Below are 15,899 nucleotides of genomic sequence, written 5' to 3'. Positions count from 1 at the left end.
CAATGATTGAAATTGTATGGATATGGATGTATAGATGATTTTCTTAGAAAGCAGAATAGCTATCTACTTAATTTAACAATTATTATTTTTATGAATTATTTTATCTATCAAGGAATTTAGTTCCAGTTCTAGAATCCTTCCCCATGCATTAATTCACCTGATAGACCAGACAACATTTCCCCGAGGAGTAAATAAATTCTGTCAGGGGAATGGTAATTCTTAAAATTGAATTTGAGACTAGATGTTTTAGCATTAGCATTGAGCAATTCGCACAAATTCGTAGGTGGTACAAGCCAAGACTATTGTATGAGAGTAGCATTATTTTCATCCGTTACCTCAGATTTTGATTTGGGACTAATAACTATCTCTTAGATGGAAGCATTGCACTATCCAATAGTCGAGATCTGTCCTGGCCACGTCCTTGCGAATGCTGAGGAAGGGGAAGGATGATTAGTTGGACACCTATTTAAGAAAGATGCAGAGAACTCTACGACCTCTCATAGGTGCCACGGGAGGTTTTGGGATTGTGTGGAAGGTTGAAACAGTAGGAATCGTTTTGGTAGAACGTGAAACACAGAAATAACTAAGATAGAAATACAAAGTAGGAAAGGGACGAGCCTGGAATTGAACCCACGACCTCCTGCTTATAAGGCAGAAGCGAAAGCCACTAGACCACCGAGCTCGTTCTGAATTTGAGACTAGATGTTTTATAGTTTAATTCAGTTTACAGTATGTTTGGTTCCATTCTATCCACTTGTAGGTGACATTTTTTTCATGAGAAACAAATTACAGTCAAACCTCCATGAGTCGATGTTCTATGACTCGATATCGACTCATGGAAGCAAATTATGCCATGTTAAAAAATAATTTCTGGGCTACTGTGGCTTTTCAAGGAAATTCTATTCCACATCTCGATATTTCCACGAGTCGATGGTCCCTTCAATATCGACTCATGGAGGTTTGACTGTAGCAGCGTTCCTGGAATGAGGATAATTTTATTTGGTACATATATTTTTCTTTTAATTATTTTGTTATTTACAGTCGACTCTCTACATCTCGATGTTCTGTATCTCGATATCTCTCCCTATGCCGATGGTTTCCTCGGTCCCTTCCATCTACATACATTTGGGCATTCTACATCTCGATAACCTCCCTATCTCGATATCTCTCTATCTCGATATAGGTGTTCAAATTTTTAGCCTACTAGACTATCTTTGGACAATAACAAACATATCAACAACAGGTAACGACATTTGTTTTGTTGTCGTTTTTCATAGCAACGAGCTTTTTTGGATCTAGAACCCATTTCAATTTTCCTTTCATTCCTCGATCTCTCCCTATCTCGATGGTCCCTTCAATATCGAGATGTGGAAAGGCGACTGTATTTAGTTGATATAACAGTTATGGTCTTCAGGAGTTGCTTCGAAAATTCATCCCTGGATTCCACTAGAGATTCAATTAGGAGTTCCTTCTAAGATTCCTCTAGGACGTCTTACTGGGATCCCCGAAGAAGTTTGTCCTGGAACAGTAGTTTCTCCCAAAGGTTCTTTCTGCGATATCTTGGAAGTTTGGTCGAAAATTACATACAGGTTTTCACTTGGATCACAGATTCTATACCTGTGCGCCAAATGAAATTTGTTTAAAAAATTGATAGATCATGTTTAGCCAATGGCGGTTGCGTGGCGGCGTCATGCCGCTGTGGATTGGCGGCGGCGTGAGTCAGCGTGAATTAATTTCGTGCATTACAAATTCTCCACAATTTATCCGGATGTTCCTTCATCAATTCTTCCGAAAGTTTCTCCAGAAACACCTCCGTATATTCCGCCGGAAGTTCCTCGAGGAAATTTTCCTCGATTCGAAAACGAACATCCATTTTAAATTATTGCCAAGTATTTCTCTGTTAATCTTTCCAAATATACCCTAGAAATTTCCTTATTTTCTCGGTGATTTCTTCAGCAATTCACTTATATATTCCACCAGAAAATCATTCAGAAATTCCTATGTTACTCGTCCTGGCATTCTCTCTGGACTTAGTCCAGAAATTCTATCAAGTTCTCTTCATTAATTACTTCAAGGTCTTTCCGGAAATTCCCTTTGAATTTCTACAGAAACTCCCGTTGATAGCCACCTCCTACTCACGCCCGAGAATTCTTCCGAAAATTCCTCCAAGAACTCTCCCGAAAAGTTATTCCCGTATTTTTTTCTTCGGGAATTCTCCTGGAGATTCCTTGCAAAATTTGTCTGCAAATTCATCTGGCTATTTCTCCAGATATTCTAATGAAAATTTCGTCAAAACTCTTTCGGAATTACCTACAAAAAATCCCCTTAAAATTCCTCTGGAAATTATTTATGGAATATTCCCTGAAAATCCTGCAGCAATTTCCAAAATTTCTGCGAGTACTTCCCCTGAAATTTCTACAAAATGTCATCCAAAATGCTCTTCAGGATTTTTCGAGATTTTTTTTCCAGGAATTCGCAGTAATATCTTAAAACAGTAAGCCCGCAAATTCATCTACAAACTCTCCCAATTTTTCTTCCATAAATTCCACCATGTATTCTCCCAAAAATTTCCCAAAGTAATTCTTGAAGAAATACACTATGGATTTCCTTGTTTGAGTCCCAGAAGGGTTTTATGGAAAATTTTCTTGATGGATTTACCGATGGATTTCCAGGAGGTATTCTCAGAAAAAAAATCCTAAAAGAATATATGAAGCAAATCTAGGAGAAATTTTGAAATAAGGCTTCATAATAAATTTCCTAAGGAATTTTCAAAGAAAAATATTTATGAATTTCCAAAAAAAAATCAAATAAAGTTTTCAATTAATTTCAGAATGAAATACGAAAGAAATTCTAGTAGGAATTTCAGGGGGCGTTCTTGCAGCGATTCCTTAGTTTTCTGAAGAACAATTCACACATTTTAAGAAAAAAATATCTTTTATGTTGGGCTGAGTTGTGTTGATGTATGTAGAGGCCATTTATATTTTGCCAAGCATTTTTTCCATGTCGCAATTTTGGCCAAAGATTGGCTCCACACTAGTTGCAGTTTGCGAGTAGATCGTCATCCAATGATTTATATTTAAAGACTTTATCGACAGACACCACCTCAATTCGTCAAGCTGAGTTGATCGGTATATGAAAGTCGGCCCTCCAGGCCTCCTATCAAAAAATCTTTTTTGGAGTGCATTTATAGCCTTTTCGTTATACGTTGGTGTACGAAAAAGGCATTATACAGACGAGAAAATTAAAATAACTTTGAAAGTTACCTTTTTTTACAACTTCGAAATCAATTTTCTTGTCATATTTTCCGCGAGCGGTAATGGCCGCCAGCTTGCCTGCGGGTTGGTCTCTGATTTGACGTTTCTGGAGGTCAACTGCACCCACCATTCGAGCATTTTGATCAATGTGTTATATAACAAGGCTTGAATTCACTGAATCAGCACCTTTTTATATGCAACATTGATCAGAATGCTCGGAGTGGTGGGTGCAGTTGACCTCCACAAACGTCAAATCAGAGACTGACCCGCAGGCAAGCTGGCGGCCATTACCGCCTGCGGAAAACTGAATACTCATCTTAGTGTTATGTACTCAATGAGCTAGACTTTACAAAGGTGGCGCAGATCAGCGCTGCGTGCCACTAGTTTCTCTCTTTTACTCACGCGTTGATCTTATGCAACGCAAATAGTGACGTCACTAATTGTAAAGTCTAGCTCCTTGTTATGTACTCTCCTTCTTCTTCTTTATTCTGCTTCGGATCTGACATTTGTAGATCCTGATGTTGAGGGCAAGCTACTACGACTATAGCCCATATTATTACGAATCATAATAAAGGTTCCTCTAAATCAGCGCAATGTGACTCTTGCTTTAGCTGACAGTTTGTCGCTTTGGTAAGGAAGCGTCAATGCAGCCAAAAGAGTGGCAACGACAGTGACAGCCAGGTCAACCTTTCAGCTTTTCATTCCCATAAAATCTATAGATGGAATCCATAAAATACGTCACGTAAAAATATAGTGATCCACCCCCAATCGTCACTTTTTGTAGTAACATGCAATTATGTATGATGTGTAACATATCTTTAAAACATTACTCCTACAAATGTCACGTAGTTTATGGATGTTCCGAAGCATTAACATACAATATTTCATAAAAACAATAGCCTCACATTTACAAAGATTTTGCTTTTGCTCAATGCTACATGTAGGCACCATTTCAAGAAAAATCTGGGTCATGCTGGTCCGTTGTGTACTATATCAAATATAAATATGCTTAGAGTACAGAGCCTTTTATCGAAATTTTGGCTTCCTAGTGGTTTTAAAATCATTCTACTACTCCTAAATAAACAAAAAGGCAAAAAAAAATTTTTTTTTCGGATTTTTTTTTTTGCTTCGATAGTACGTACGCTTCGATAGTACGTACACTAAAATTACGCAGGTGTACGTACTATCGAGGTATGCCTGTAACGAAAAAAATGTACTTTTGTTGTACTTGTAAAGGTTGTACTTTTGAAGCATTTCCAGTAGGAATTCCTTAAAAAATTAAATCAAAATTTTAAAGATTTTCTGATGAGTTAGGTAATTTTCTGGGAAAATTCCTTAAAATTTCTGAATCATTTCCTGTGCATCTTTGCATGGTGAAGATTTAAAGCAATGTTTAGCTGAACCTACAAAGAAATCAAAATGACTTCTCGAAGAAGAATGAATTCCCGATAAAGTGTTGGAAGAATTTATGGTGCAAATTTTGCAAAAACATTAAACTTGAGAATTATAAAGATTTATTCTTTGAAAATCCAAAGAATTTTTGGAGATAATGCATAGACTTCTTCCGTGGAAGTTTTAAATAATGCCTCGAATAAAAAATACTTGGAAAAATTAAAAAATGTGATAGAATTCACAAAGAGCGTAATTTCCAAATTTGAAAAAAAATCATTGCACGATTATATATCTTGTGCAGCAAGTACGATGGATACATTATACCTAGAGTGTCGACCATGTTCCCCATCCGAAAACATCCTAGACAGGAACGAGAATCGAACTCGCCATCTCCGGTTTGGCAATCCTACGCCTTTGCTCGCAAGGCTAATTGGATACTGAAGTGTACTCCTTAAAATGTTCGAAAAACTATTTTTGGAAATGTAGAAGAATTTCTGGTGAAGATTCGGAAGAACTTGTCGAAGAAATTCATTCGAATGTAAAAAAAAAATATATATAAATTTGAACAATTTTTACCACCGAAAATTGTATGTATTTCTCACGGGTTTGCTTTGAATTTTCAGACAGAATTCACATCGAATTTTTTTCGGAGTTTTAAGGAAAATTTTCGGAATTTACACTGGTGATGTTTTGTTTTTTTTTTCTTTAACAATTTGTAGCAAAATTTCCAAGCAAAATTTTTCAGAGAGAATTGTTTAAAAATCATTCGGAATGCCGACACTTTATCAGGATTGTATAAAGTAATGTCAAAGTTTTTACAGGAAATTTCTTTACTGGATTTTTCCTAAATATGAACAAGAAATTCTTTTGAAGTTTTTTTCTTGGATTACCTAAGTAACCATTAGCACTATATTACGCCAAACCGCCATATAGGGCCATTATACAGCTATTTAAAAACTTATAAGCATTAAATTAGCACTATATGGCCGATTTGGCGGAATATAGTGCTTATTGGTTACTTGGGTTTTGTAAAAACATGAACATTTTTCATAATTATAGCTGCAGTCCGCTGATACAAAAGTGTCGGCGGCGTGATGCTAAAACCATTGGCGGCGGAATTAAAAAAAAAAAAATTTCCATTTTTCCTTTTCAATTTTTTTTAAGGAAATTGAGATTGAATCGTAACCTGTTTTTTCGTTTATTTTTTTTTATGGAAATAAAATCTAAGGCTAAGATGGTCAAATAACGCAGATATGCATCGGCGTTGCGACCGACGCTGCGTTATCGTTTTTTCTCGATGCACACCTACGTCTTTTTAACGCTGAGTTGAAAAGACGCTGCGTGGGCATCCGCCGAAAGATGCGCTTTGCGTTTAATGATTAAATCGTTAAATTTTAATGATTTGTATTTCTTACACCGCTATTGTTATTCACCAAAAGTTTTTCGTGTAAAAAAACCACGTGGTTCGAGAGCAACACCCCCCCCCCCCCATGTGGCTTATCGTGGTCATTTTCCAAACCCCCCTCCCCCCATGTTTGACCACGTGGTTTCTGGACGACCCCTATAGAGACAACAAGGTAGGCTCGTAAGAAAAAGGATACTTCAATTTTGAGGCTTATTTTATCGCCACATGTTAGAGCACAAAAGTAAGCATGGTGAGACCGTAGAGCATCGTCTCGGTTCAGCTTGGGCGAAGATAGTGTAGTGACGTCACATGTTTACATTCAGACTGAATGTTTACATACGTGCTGACCCGCCTCGTTTTTTGTATGTCGTGGGTAGTTAGTTTAAAGCATATCATGCTTTTTCTTCTGCATAAGAAATGTACCATATCCGTGTGTAGGTAAAATTAATCGTAAAATTTGAGATTTTTTTGCCAGCTTGCGATACTGCAGACAAGCTGTGATTTATCAGATGAACAAGCGAAGCTGTTCGTAGTTTACTAGTGCAGTAACCTTCCACCCTCGACTCAAGTACGTACTCAGACACGATCTGACTCACGATGTTTACACAAAGGATGTTAATAGTCATTCCATGGAGCAGTTTGGTGCTACATACTTTTTTACTACCTTGTCATTTGATCAGACCAATTCAGAAATTGGGAAATTTAAAGTTCACTGGTAGCTTCAAAGAAAGTCTTTGTCGTGCATTAGAAAAGGAGAAAATACATTATACATTACTGATAGGGGATAATTTTCTATAATTACAACTAAATTAACTCAGTTAACTAGCATTTTATTGAACACTTACATATCGAAATGGTGTTTTAATCTAGAACGCATTTTTTTTTTCATTTTGTCTAGCATAAAAGTTGTTCGATCTTATAATTTAATGCGAATTGGTGTGAACAAATAATTATACTATAACATCAAAAAATGTATTACATATTTTTGTACTCAAAGACAACATCTCAATTCGTCGAACTGAATCGGTTTTGGCATAATATAAGCCACTGGTTACAGTGTTGTAAGTTTCTGGGCCTTCTATAAAAAGATCGTTTTGGGGTGGTTCTTTAGCCGTTACGTACACTTATTTAGCAAACGAAATAAACAGAACTGAAAGGATAGCGAATAGCACAAACAAAACGCCATCGTTTTCCGGCGAGCCTCACCAGCATGAATATCACATAATATTTCCATCTATAATAAAACCAGACCTGCCTATCAAATGCTCTTAGCCATGCTAAATTCTCCTTGACGCGGAATTAATGTTCCTCTTCAGACACTTTCATTTGGCTGGGTCTCAAGGACATGAAAGAGCGATATGAAGTTGTGGTTCACCGGCTCTTAGGCAGGCCAAGTATCGCTTTCACTTCCCATGGCACTGAACTTTGCGAACGAGGAGGAAAAATTGGAGAAAAAGTTTTCCTGTGATGCCGTCTGCTGACGGGGAGTGAGTGAAAAGTTTTTGATCTAAGGGTTAACTAGGACAGTTTTTTTTTGTGCAGCCGGTTGATTGACGGTTTGTTTTTGATTTCAGTTTAGAAGTTATTAGTGATTATTAATGAAACAGCTTTTAATTTCGTTCGTTGTATGAAAATAATATTTGTTTGTACACTCCGTAGTCTGCTTATGTAAGGGTATGATTTTAATTAAACTTCTACATTTTCGCAAGTGTCACAGGAAACAAAAAAAAATAGCAACATGTGAAAAAACCCAGAATTATTAATGAGATTTACTCACGTGTTAGATTTGACTGGTAGAAACATCTTCTTGTTGCACGCGACTAGTTTTGAAAGATGCTTAATAAGGAAAATCTTCACCCGCAATGTGCATATTCCTCTGGTGCTTACAAGCTGGCTCGAACTGTTATCTTCTTCGTCAACTTCCTCCTTTTCGATTACTTTATTGCTAGTTTTACAATTACTCGAACTACTGCTGCTACTGCTGCTGCCTGTGCCGGTGCTTTCAACGAAGGCTTTACTTTGACTAGTAATAGTAGTGGTTGTGGTGCAACTTGTGAGTGTTTTTAGTTGTGTGATTGCAATTTTTGGCTGTTGCTGCTTGTGTGCTGTTGAAGCTGCTGGTGTCGATGCTGCTGCTGCTGTGGCTGCTATTGCTGCTTTATCTACGATGGCATCCTCCCCGGGTTTACGACATTCCGAGGCCGTAGTTGTTTTCTGCTTTTGCCCAGTGCTTGCCACCTTAACGAACACACATGTACCGTTCCCACTTGAACTTAATTAACAAAAACTTTTGAAAATTCGGTGGAGCTTTTATTTTTTCTATGGTAATAGAACACAGTTTGTCAATCACAAAGAATAAGTTTCAGCAAGTGTCGTTGGTTTCGATTCCTGGAAAGTAATAAGAGAAAAGGAATAATATGTTAGTTATTTCAATATTTTTGTATATATATTGTTGTATCGGTACAATTCTAGAACTCATTCAACGAGCATTTCCAATAGCATTTTAGAATAGCAAGTACCGTCGTCGGGGGTGGCAATGGGTGAAATGGGGGTGACTGTTTCAACTACTTAGAATACTTGTAGAATGGATTGAATATATCTGAGGGCAAATATAAGAGACCTTTTTCAACGATTTTGCTGTACGACCTCCAGGCTTCCGGTGAGAGCGATGACCCATTCTCACCCCCCAGACCCATTGTCACCCCCGATGGCGGTACAGGCCGGACTCGATTATCCGGAGGCTCGATTAACCGGAGAAAATGGCTCGATTATCCGGAGTAATATTTTTACCCATCTTACAAAAATTGAAATATTATCTTTGTGTACCCGTAAAGTATCCAATATGTGCAAGACATGATAGTGACTTTCTCGCTTTCGTAAGGGAGTATCCATAAATTATGTAACGCTCAGAGGGGGGAGCGGGGTTTGCCGAAATGTGACAATCCATACAAAAATTTGCAATGATTCATACAACAAGTGTGACATAGAGGGAGGGGGTTAAAAATGTCTAATTTTTGCATTACGTAATTAATGGATCTCCCCTAAGGAACTGTTCACAAATAACGTAACGCTTTAGGGGAAATAAGGAAGTCAGACCAACCGTTACGATCCACACAAAAAAAACCTTCCGTAAGTTACGAGAGGGAGGGTGGGGTATCAAAATAATCAAATTCAACGTTACGGATTTTGTGAAAGAACCCTAAGGGAACGGAAATCAAGAACATTCATAATTGGTCATTTTATGAATTTCAATTCAAATCACCGATATTTTTTTAATCATTCGTATGTACATTCTGAGTACAGAATTGACATTGTGATATACAACAGTAAAGCACATGTGGAGATTGGGCAAATCAAGCATCCGAAAGATATTCAATTTGCAAAAAAGAGAGCTAACCGCGGTGGAGGTTGGTACTCGGATTCTGATGGCTTTTCCGCAAACGTGACCTTTAAGTGGTCTTGTTGTGTAGGGGTTATCACGCCTATCTAGAGAGTAGGAGGTTGAGGGTTCGAGTCCCTCCAAGACACGTGGATTCTTTTTCGCAAATTTCATATCAATTTGTCCATTTCGAAACATATGCTGTGCATATGCACAGCCAAGATATTTAACAAAAAAATGGTTTTCGTACGGCCGAGTTGCCGAATAATATGAAATTAATTGTGATTCATGTCACCAAATGATCCTTCGGAATATCCGGAATGGATTCATTCACAAATAACGTAACGCTAAATTTGAAGATTTTGGACCTCCATTCTCCCCCTCGTAACGCTTTTTATATGGAAGGTTTAATTGGTTTGTATGAATCGTAACGCACGGCCGAACCCCCTTCCTCTCCCTCCAGCGTTACGTAATTTGTGAACAGCCTCAATATTTATATGAAAAATAATTATTTCACCAACGGTGGTCCTTGTATAGAACACCAGTTCTATATTCATAGTACAGTCGACTCTTTACATCTCGATGTTCTATATCTCGATATCTCTCCCTATGTCGATGGTTTCCTCAGTCCCTTCAATCTACATACATTTGGGCTCGAATCGATAACTTCCCCATCTCGATATCTCTTTATCTCGATGTGTTCTGATCATATTTTGTTCAGGATTCACTCTCCTTATGTCGATATGTTTAAATTTTTAGGCAAACACATCAACAACAAGAAACGACATTTGTTTTGTTGTCGTTTTTCATAGCAACGAGCTTTTTTAGATCTAGTACCCATTTCAATTTTCCTCCTATTCCTCGATCTCTCCCTATCTCGATGGTCCCTTCAATATCGAGATGTGGAGAGGCGACTGTAACAACAAATGGCGCTGAAAAATCTTTATGTTTAGGGAACATCCGTAAATCACGTAACGCGGGGGGAGGGGTTTCCTGAAGTGTGACAATCCATACATTTTTTTTAGATACCTTATATCTCGGTGTCCAAGGTGATTCATACACAATGACATGCTCAGAATGTCGGGCAATAACCCGGTGAAAATGGTTCCTGATAGGGAATCGCAGAGGCGAGGTGTGCAAAGAGCAAGGTGGATCGATTTAAGGTCCCTCCGTAGACTACAAAGTTGGCGACGTGCAACTACAGACCGAGCTGAATGTAGATGAATGTTATGTATTGCAGAGGCCTTAAATTGAATAAATCAAATGCAATAAATTCCGATATTAGAATATAAAATGGTGCTATGCGATGAAATTCATTATTTTTTGTTCTATTTCATGAATGTTCCTGAATTTTCGGAAGGCCCCGACATGTATAAGCCACAACATCAACTGCATCTGAAAAATCTTGGTGCTTAACGATAAAATTTAGAAGTTTTCTTTGTTTGGGTTCCTCCACACGGTGGTTAGAGGTGTGTGCCGTCGTCGCCGACAGTTTATGGCAATCCCATTGAAACTCTAGAGGATTTCTCGTGAAAAAAAGCTATTTTTCTTCTATGTATGGAAATTTATACAATTATTCGTTGAAAATATCAAAACTTTTTGTAAAACTAAGAACTTTCATTGAAAATTCCGAAGAATTTCCTTTGAATATCGTTGAAATTCTAAGTAAATTTCCTTAAAAAATTGGAAGATCTTTTTGTAGAATTTAAAAGAAAGGATTTTGGCCGAAAAAGACGTTTACTCCTACAGCTCATTTGCTAAAAAGTGGCGTTTGGCCGAACGGGTCGACATTTTTCGCCATATAATCCGATAAGCCGAATAACATTTTCGGTCAACTTGCCCTTGCCCTGTTAAACTACCGTTTCGGTCAAATGGAATTTTCGACGACAAGACCTATTCGACAAAACGACCTGTTCGAGCATATGGCTTTTCTAGGCAAATGACGAGTTTGGTTGTACCGTCAAACTGTTTTCCACATGATAATCGTATCGAACAAATGGAATTCGGCTATATAGCTTTCGGCTTAACGTATTATTCGGCCAAGTATTCGGTCAAATGACTTTCCACTGAATGATTTTCAACCAAACGACCCTTCGTCTTTTGAAAAGAAAAAAATCAAAGCGTGCATGCCCGGTGCCATAGGCAAACTTCTAAAAAATTTCCCGTGAAAATTTCCAAGAAATTCCGGTGAAAACTTTAGAGCATTTTCTGTTGAAAATTCGAAAAACATATTAGAATCTCTGTGACAGATCATTAGATTTTTCCGGCGAAATAAAAAGATTCTCCCGTTAATGTCTTAAAAACAATTACGTTACGAACGTAATAAATAAATCGCCAAGCCATCACCGACCAAAATTATGACAAACGCCGGATGGGCGCTGACCTCTAACGGTAGTCAGAACCCATGAACGGACCAACGGGATATTTTATTAGATTTTATATAACTAGAATAAAGATTATTTGAGCAAAAGTTAAATTTTCAGTGACAACAAAAAATGGCTCGATTATCCGGAGGGTTCGATTATCCGGAGTGAAATTTTTTTCAACACTCCGGATAATCGAGTCCGGCCTGTATTGAGTTTTAGCAATGAGTTACTTGCAGGAATTGCAGAAATCGCTCTCAATAGATAACGAACAACGATAAAAGAGAGGCAAAAACCTCTTCGAATCAAGACAAGCCATGAAAACAAAACTATCTCACTTGTATACAAGTATACAAAACTATCGGATAGGCGGCCCCCACCGAAGGGGTTGATAAAACGCTTTGTTCTCGCTCATTTTATGTTGGGATCATAGCACATCTGAGTGAAACAAATCATCAGTACCGGTGCCCCCCGCAATTGGTGCTTATTCTTCTTCTTCTTATTGGCATTACATCCTCCACTGGGACATTGCCGCCTCGCAGCTTCAGCACTTCCACAGTTATTAACTGCAAGGTTTCTAGTCCAAGGTACGATTATTGCATTCGTATATCATGAGGCTAACACGATGATGCTTTTATGCCCAGGGAAATCGAGACAATTTCCAATCCGAAAATTGCCTAGACCGGCACCGGGAATCGAACCCAGCAACCCTCAGCATGGTATTGCTTTGTAGCCGCGCGTCTTACCGCTAGGCTAAGGAGGGCCCTTAAAAGATAAGCCCCCTATTAAAATAAATTTATCATGGGTTGTAATGTAAGTCGGGTAATGTAAGTGAACTTGTTCATACCATAACAGCTGTTGTGCCTTGAGCTGGCCGGACTTGAAAAATTTGGCTTCCATTTTTTTTCACATACGATAGTTCGACAGTTTTCCAAGCGCTGTGGCTGTCCGGAGTGCTGGTGCAACAGAAATTCAATTTTTCGCTGGCTCGCCGCGTCTGATCTTTCGAGTAAGTATGCCTGTTCAAGATCTCGAGGGAATGAAAAATTGAAAACATTGCCGGTTTGATTCCACCTAAAGAAACCTCAAGCCGCAGTGATCACCACGGAAGGTTCCGCGAATAAAACGATCAAAGAACGAACGATTCCTACCCAAAATATATGCAAGAAACAGATAGAGATGCAATTTCATGTTTTGCCAGGAAAAGTGATCATAACGACGAAATGAGCACCTCATTCAAGCATGAGATCACCAAAGATATACCAGTCGGACTCAGACTCGGACAAAGATATACCAGTCGGAGAAGGACTTCTGAACGCTGTCTGCGGAATGCGATTTTAGACTTGGCTGGCTACTAGACTGGCCCAGGATACAAAAAGTCGTCCGATTCCACGGGGCACCCCCCAGGATTTTGCCTTTGGGTAAGAAAATCATTGTCTGAAAATGTCAGCTTGATTGGTTCTTGCATAAGCTGGCACAATTGATTTGAAGTTAATATGGGGGTTTCAGCCGAAATATATGGGAAAATACACCCCTGTTACTATTTCGTACAGGAAATTGGATGGAAAAGCCCGATTGAGCCCAGATTTGCAGGAAATGAAGTTTTCTCCCCATACTAGGCTGGGCCACTCTACTGGCTACGTTAGGATTGCTGTCTTCGTTGGCAGTGAGGTTGGTGCGACGATTGAGGGGATCAGAAAACAGCATCCATTTGTAATTCTGTGTGATTCTTGAGAAAATCAGCTACGCGGTAAGTCTGATTTTGTTGAATTTATCTTTTTCCTCTTTAATAGTTTGACGAGCTCGGTGGTCTAGTGGCTACTGCTTCTGCCTTATAAGCAGGAGGTCGCGGGTTCAACTCCAGGCTCGTCCATTAAAAAAAATCAGGCTCAGCTAAGCTAAGCTAAGATTTATCTTTTTCCTCTTTAATAGTTTAACATTTTATTATAGAGCAATCTATATGGTCATACGAGGCTCGTGGCTGCTGCGGCAGCCTTGTTAAGCGCACTCAGTTGGCAGTGTTGCAGTACAAGGAGGAGTACGTAGAAAACCCCAACCTATCCTGATGTTTTGTGCGCCTTCACATTTTGGAGCATTGATAAATATGTTTTAATCACACTGTGACCAAGTTTTGATGGATCTCTTTATATAAGTTGTGTTTTGCCGACCGGGTGCTGCCCTAATTCCAAGCCATCTGTCGGAAATTTTTTACCGGATATCAACCTCTAACGACTCGATCGACTTGCCGAATGGCAAAGTATAGTGTCTGACTCCGCTACAAAGTATACAAAATGCTCCAAAAGGTTCACTGTCGTCCGTATAAAGTACGCCGAAACGGCACTGTTTACCCGCTTTAGTGGCAGTATGATAAAGGCCGAAGCGAGCATCGGCCACAAAACCCGACAAAATGCATGACAAGAAGTACTCATTATTTATTTAATCAGACTAAGGCCGGAGTGGCCTGTGCGGTATATAAGAGTCTTCTCCATTCGGCTCGGTCCATGGCTACACGTCGCCAACCACGCAGTCTACGGAGGGTCCGCAAGTCATCTTCCACCTGATCGATCCACCTTGCCCGCTGCGCACCTCGCCTTCTTGTGCCCGTCGGATCGTTGTCGAGAACCATTTTCACCGGGTTACTGTCCGACATTCTTAATACGTGCCCGGCCCATCGCAGTCGTCCGATTTTCGCGGTGTGAACGATGGATGGTTCTCCCAACAGCTGATGCAATTCGTGGTTCATTCGCCTCCTCCACGTACCGTCCGCCATCTGCACCCCACCATAGATGGTACGCAGCACTTTCCTTTCGAAAACTCCAAGTGCGCGTTGGTCCTCCACGAGCATCGTCCAGGTCTCGTGTCCGTAGAGGACTACCGGTCTAATTAGCGTTTTGTAGATTGTCAGTTTGGTACGGCGGCGAACTCTATTCGATCGGAGCGTCTTGCGGAGTCCAAAGTACGTACGATTTCCAGCCACTATGCGTCTCCGAATTTCTCTGCTGGTGTCATTTTCGGCAGTCACCAGTGAGCCCAAGTACACAAATTCTTCTACCACCTCGATTTCGTCACCACCGATGCAAACTCGCGGTGGGTGGCTCACATTGTCTTCTCTTGAACCTCTTCCTATCATGTACTTCGTCTTCGACGTGTTGATGACTAGTCCGATCCGCTTAGCTTCCCTCTTCAGTCTGATGTAGGCTTCCTCCATCTTCTCAAAGTTACGTGCCATAATATCTATGTCGTCGGCGAAACCAAATAGCTGGACGGACTTATTGAAAATTGTACCACTCGTGTTAATCCCTGCTCTTCGCATTACCCCTTCCAAAGCGATGTTGAATAGCAAACACGAAAGACCATCACCTTGTCGCAACCCTCTGCGCGTTTCGAAGGGACTCGAGAATGCCCCTGAAACTCGAACTACGCACATCACCCGATCCATCGTCGCTTTGATCAACCGTGTCAGTTTATCCGGAAAACCGTGTTCGTGCATTAGCTGCCATAGCTGGTCCCGATCGATTGTTTCATATGCGGCTTTGAAGTCGATGAATAGATGATGTGTGGGCACGTTGTATTCGCGGCATTTCTGCAGTACTTGGCGAATGGCGAACACCTGGTCCGTGGTGGAGCGTTCGCCCATAAAACCCGCCTGGTACTGCCCCACGAACTCCCTTGCAGTTGGTGCTAGTCGACGGCATAAAATTTGGGAGAGAATCAATGTGATTGCGCGGTAGTTGCTACAATCCAGCTTATCGCCCTTTTTGAAGATGGGACGACGACACCTTCCATCCACTCCTGCGGAAAAACTTCCTCCTCCCAAATCTTGGTAATGACCCAGTGCAGCGCTCTAGCCAGTGCCTCACCACCGTGTTTAAATAGCTCTCCTGGTAGTTGATCAACCCCAGGGGCTTTGTTGTTCTTCAGCCGGCCAATCTCCTCCTGGATTTCCTGGAGATCCGGAGCCGGTAGAATTATGTCCTGCGTGCGTTCTCCCAGGTCCATCACCATACCGCCATCTTCGTCTGCCACATCGCCATTCAGGTGTTCTTCGTAGTGCTGCCGCCACCTTTGGATCACCTCACGCTCGTTCGTAGAAGGTTCCCGTTTAT

The 15,899-nt window shown here is 40.1% G+C and overlaps 1 protein-coding gene across 4 annotated transcripts in view; it reads right to left on the bottom strand.

Annotated features, from left to right (window-relative positions):
* The window catches only part of LOC134212731 (kelch-like protein 17), a 123,937-nt gene that overhangs the window by 47,997 nt on the left and 60,041 nt on the right, over window positions 1-15,899 (bottom strand). For all 4 annotated transcript variants that reach the window (XM_062690832.1, XM_062690829.1, XM_062690830.1 and 1 more), the window contains one exon: window positions 7,829-8,439. In XM_062690832.1, the coding sequence (XP_062546816.1) occupies window positions 7,829-7,854 (26 nt within the window). In that variant the 5' untranslated portion in view covers window positions 7,855-8,439. The remainder of the gene's footprint in view (window positions 1-7,828; window positions 8,440-15,899) is intronic.

Source organism: Armigeres subalbatus, chromosome 2, assembly GCF_024139115.2.
Source record: "Armigeres subalbatus isolate Guangzhou_Male chromosome 2, GZ_Asu_2, whole genome shotgun sequence".
NCBI lineage: Eukaryota > Metazoa > Arthropoda > Insecta > Diptera > Culicidae > Armigeres > Armigeres subalbatus.
This window is presented reverse-complemented; position numbering and strand designations above follow the sequence as displayed.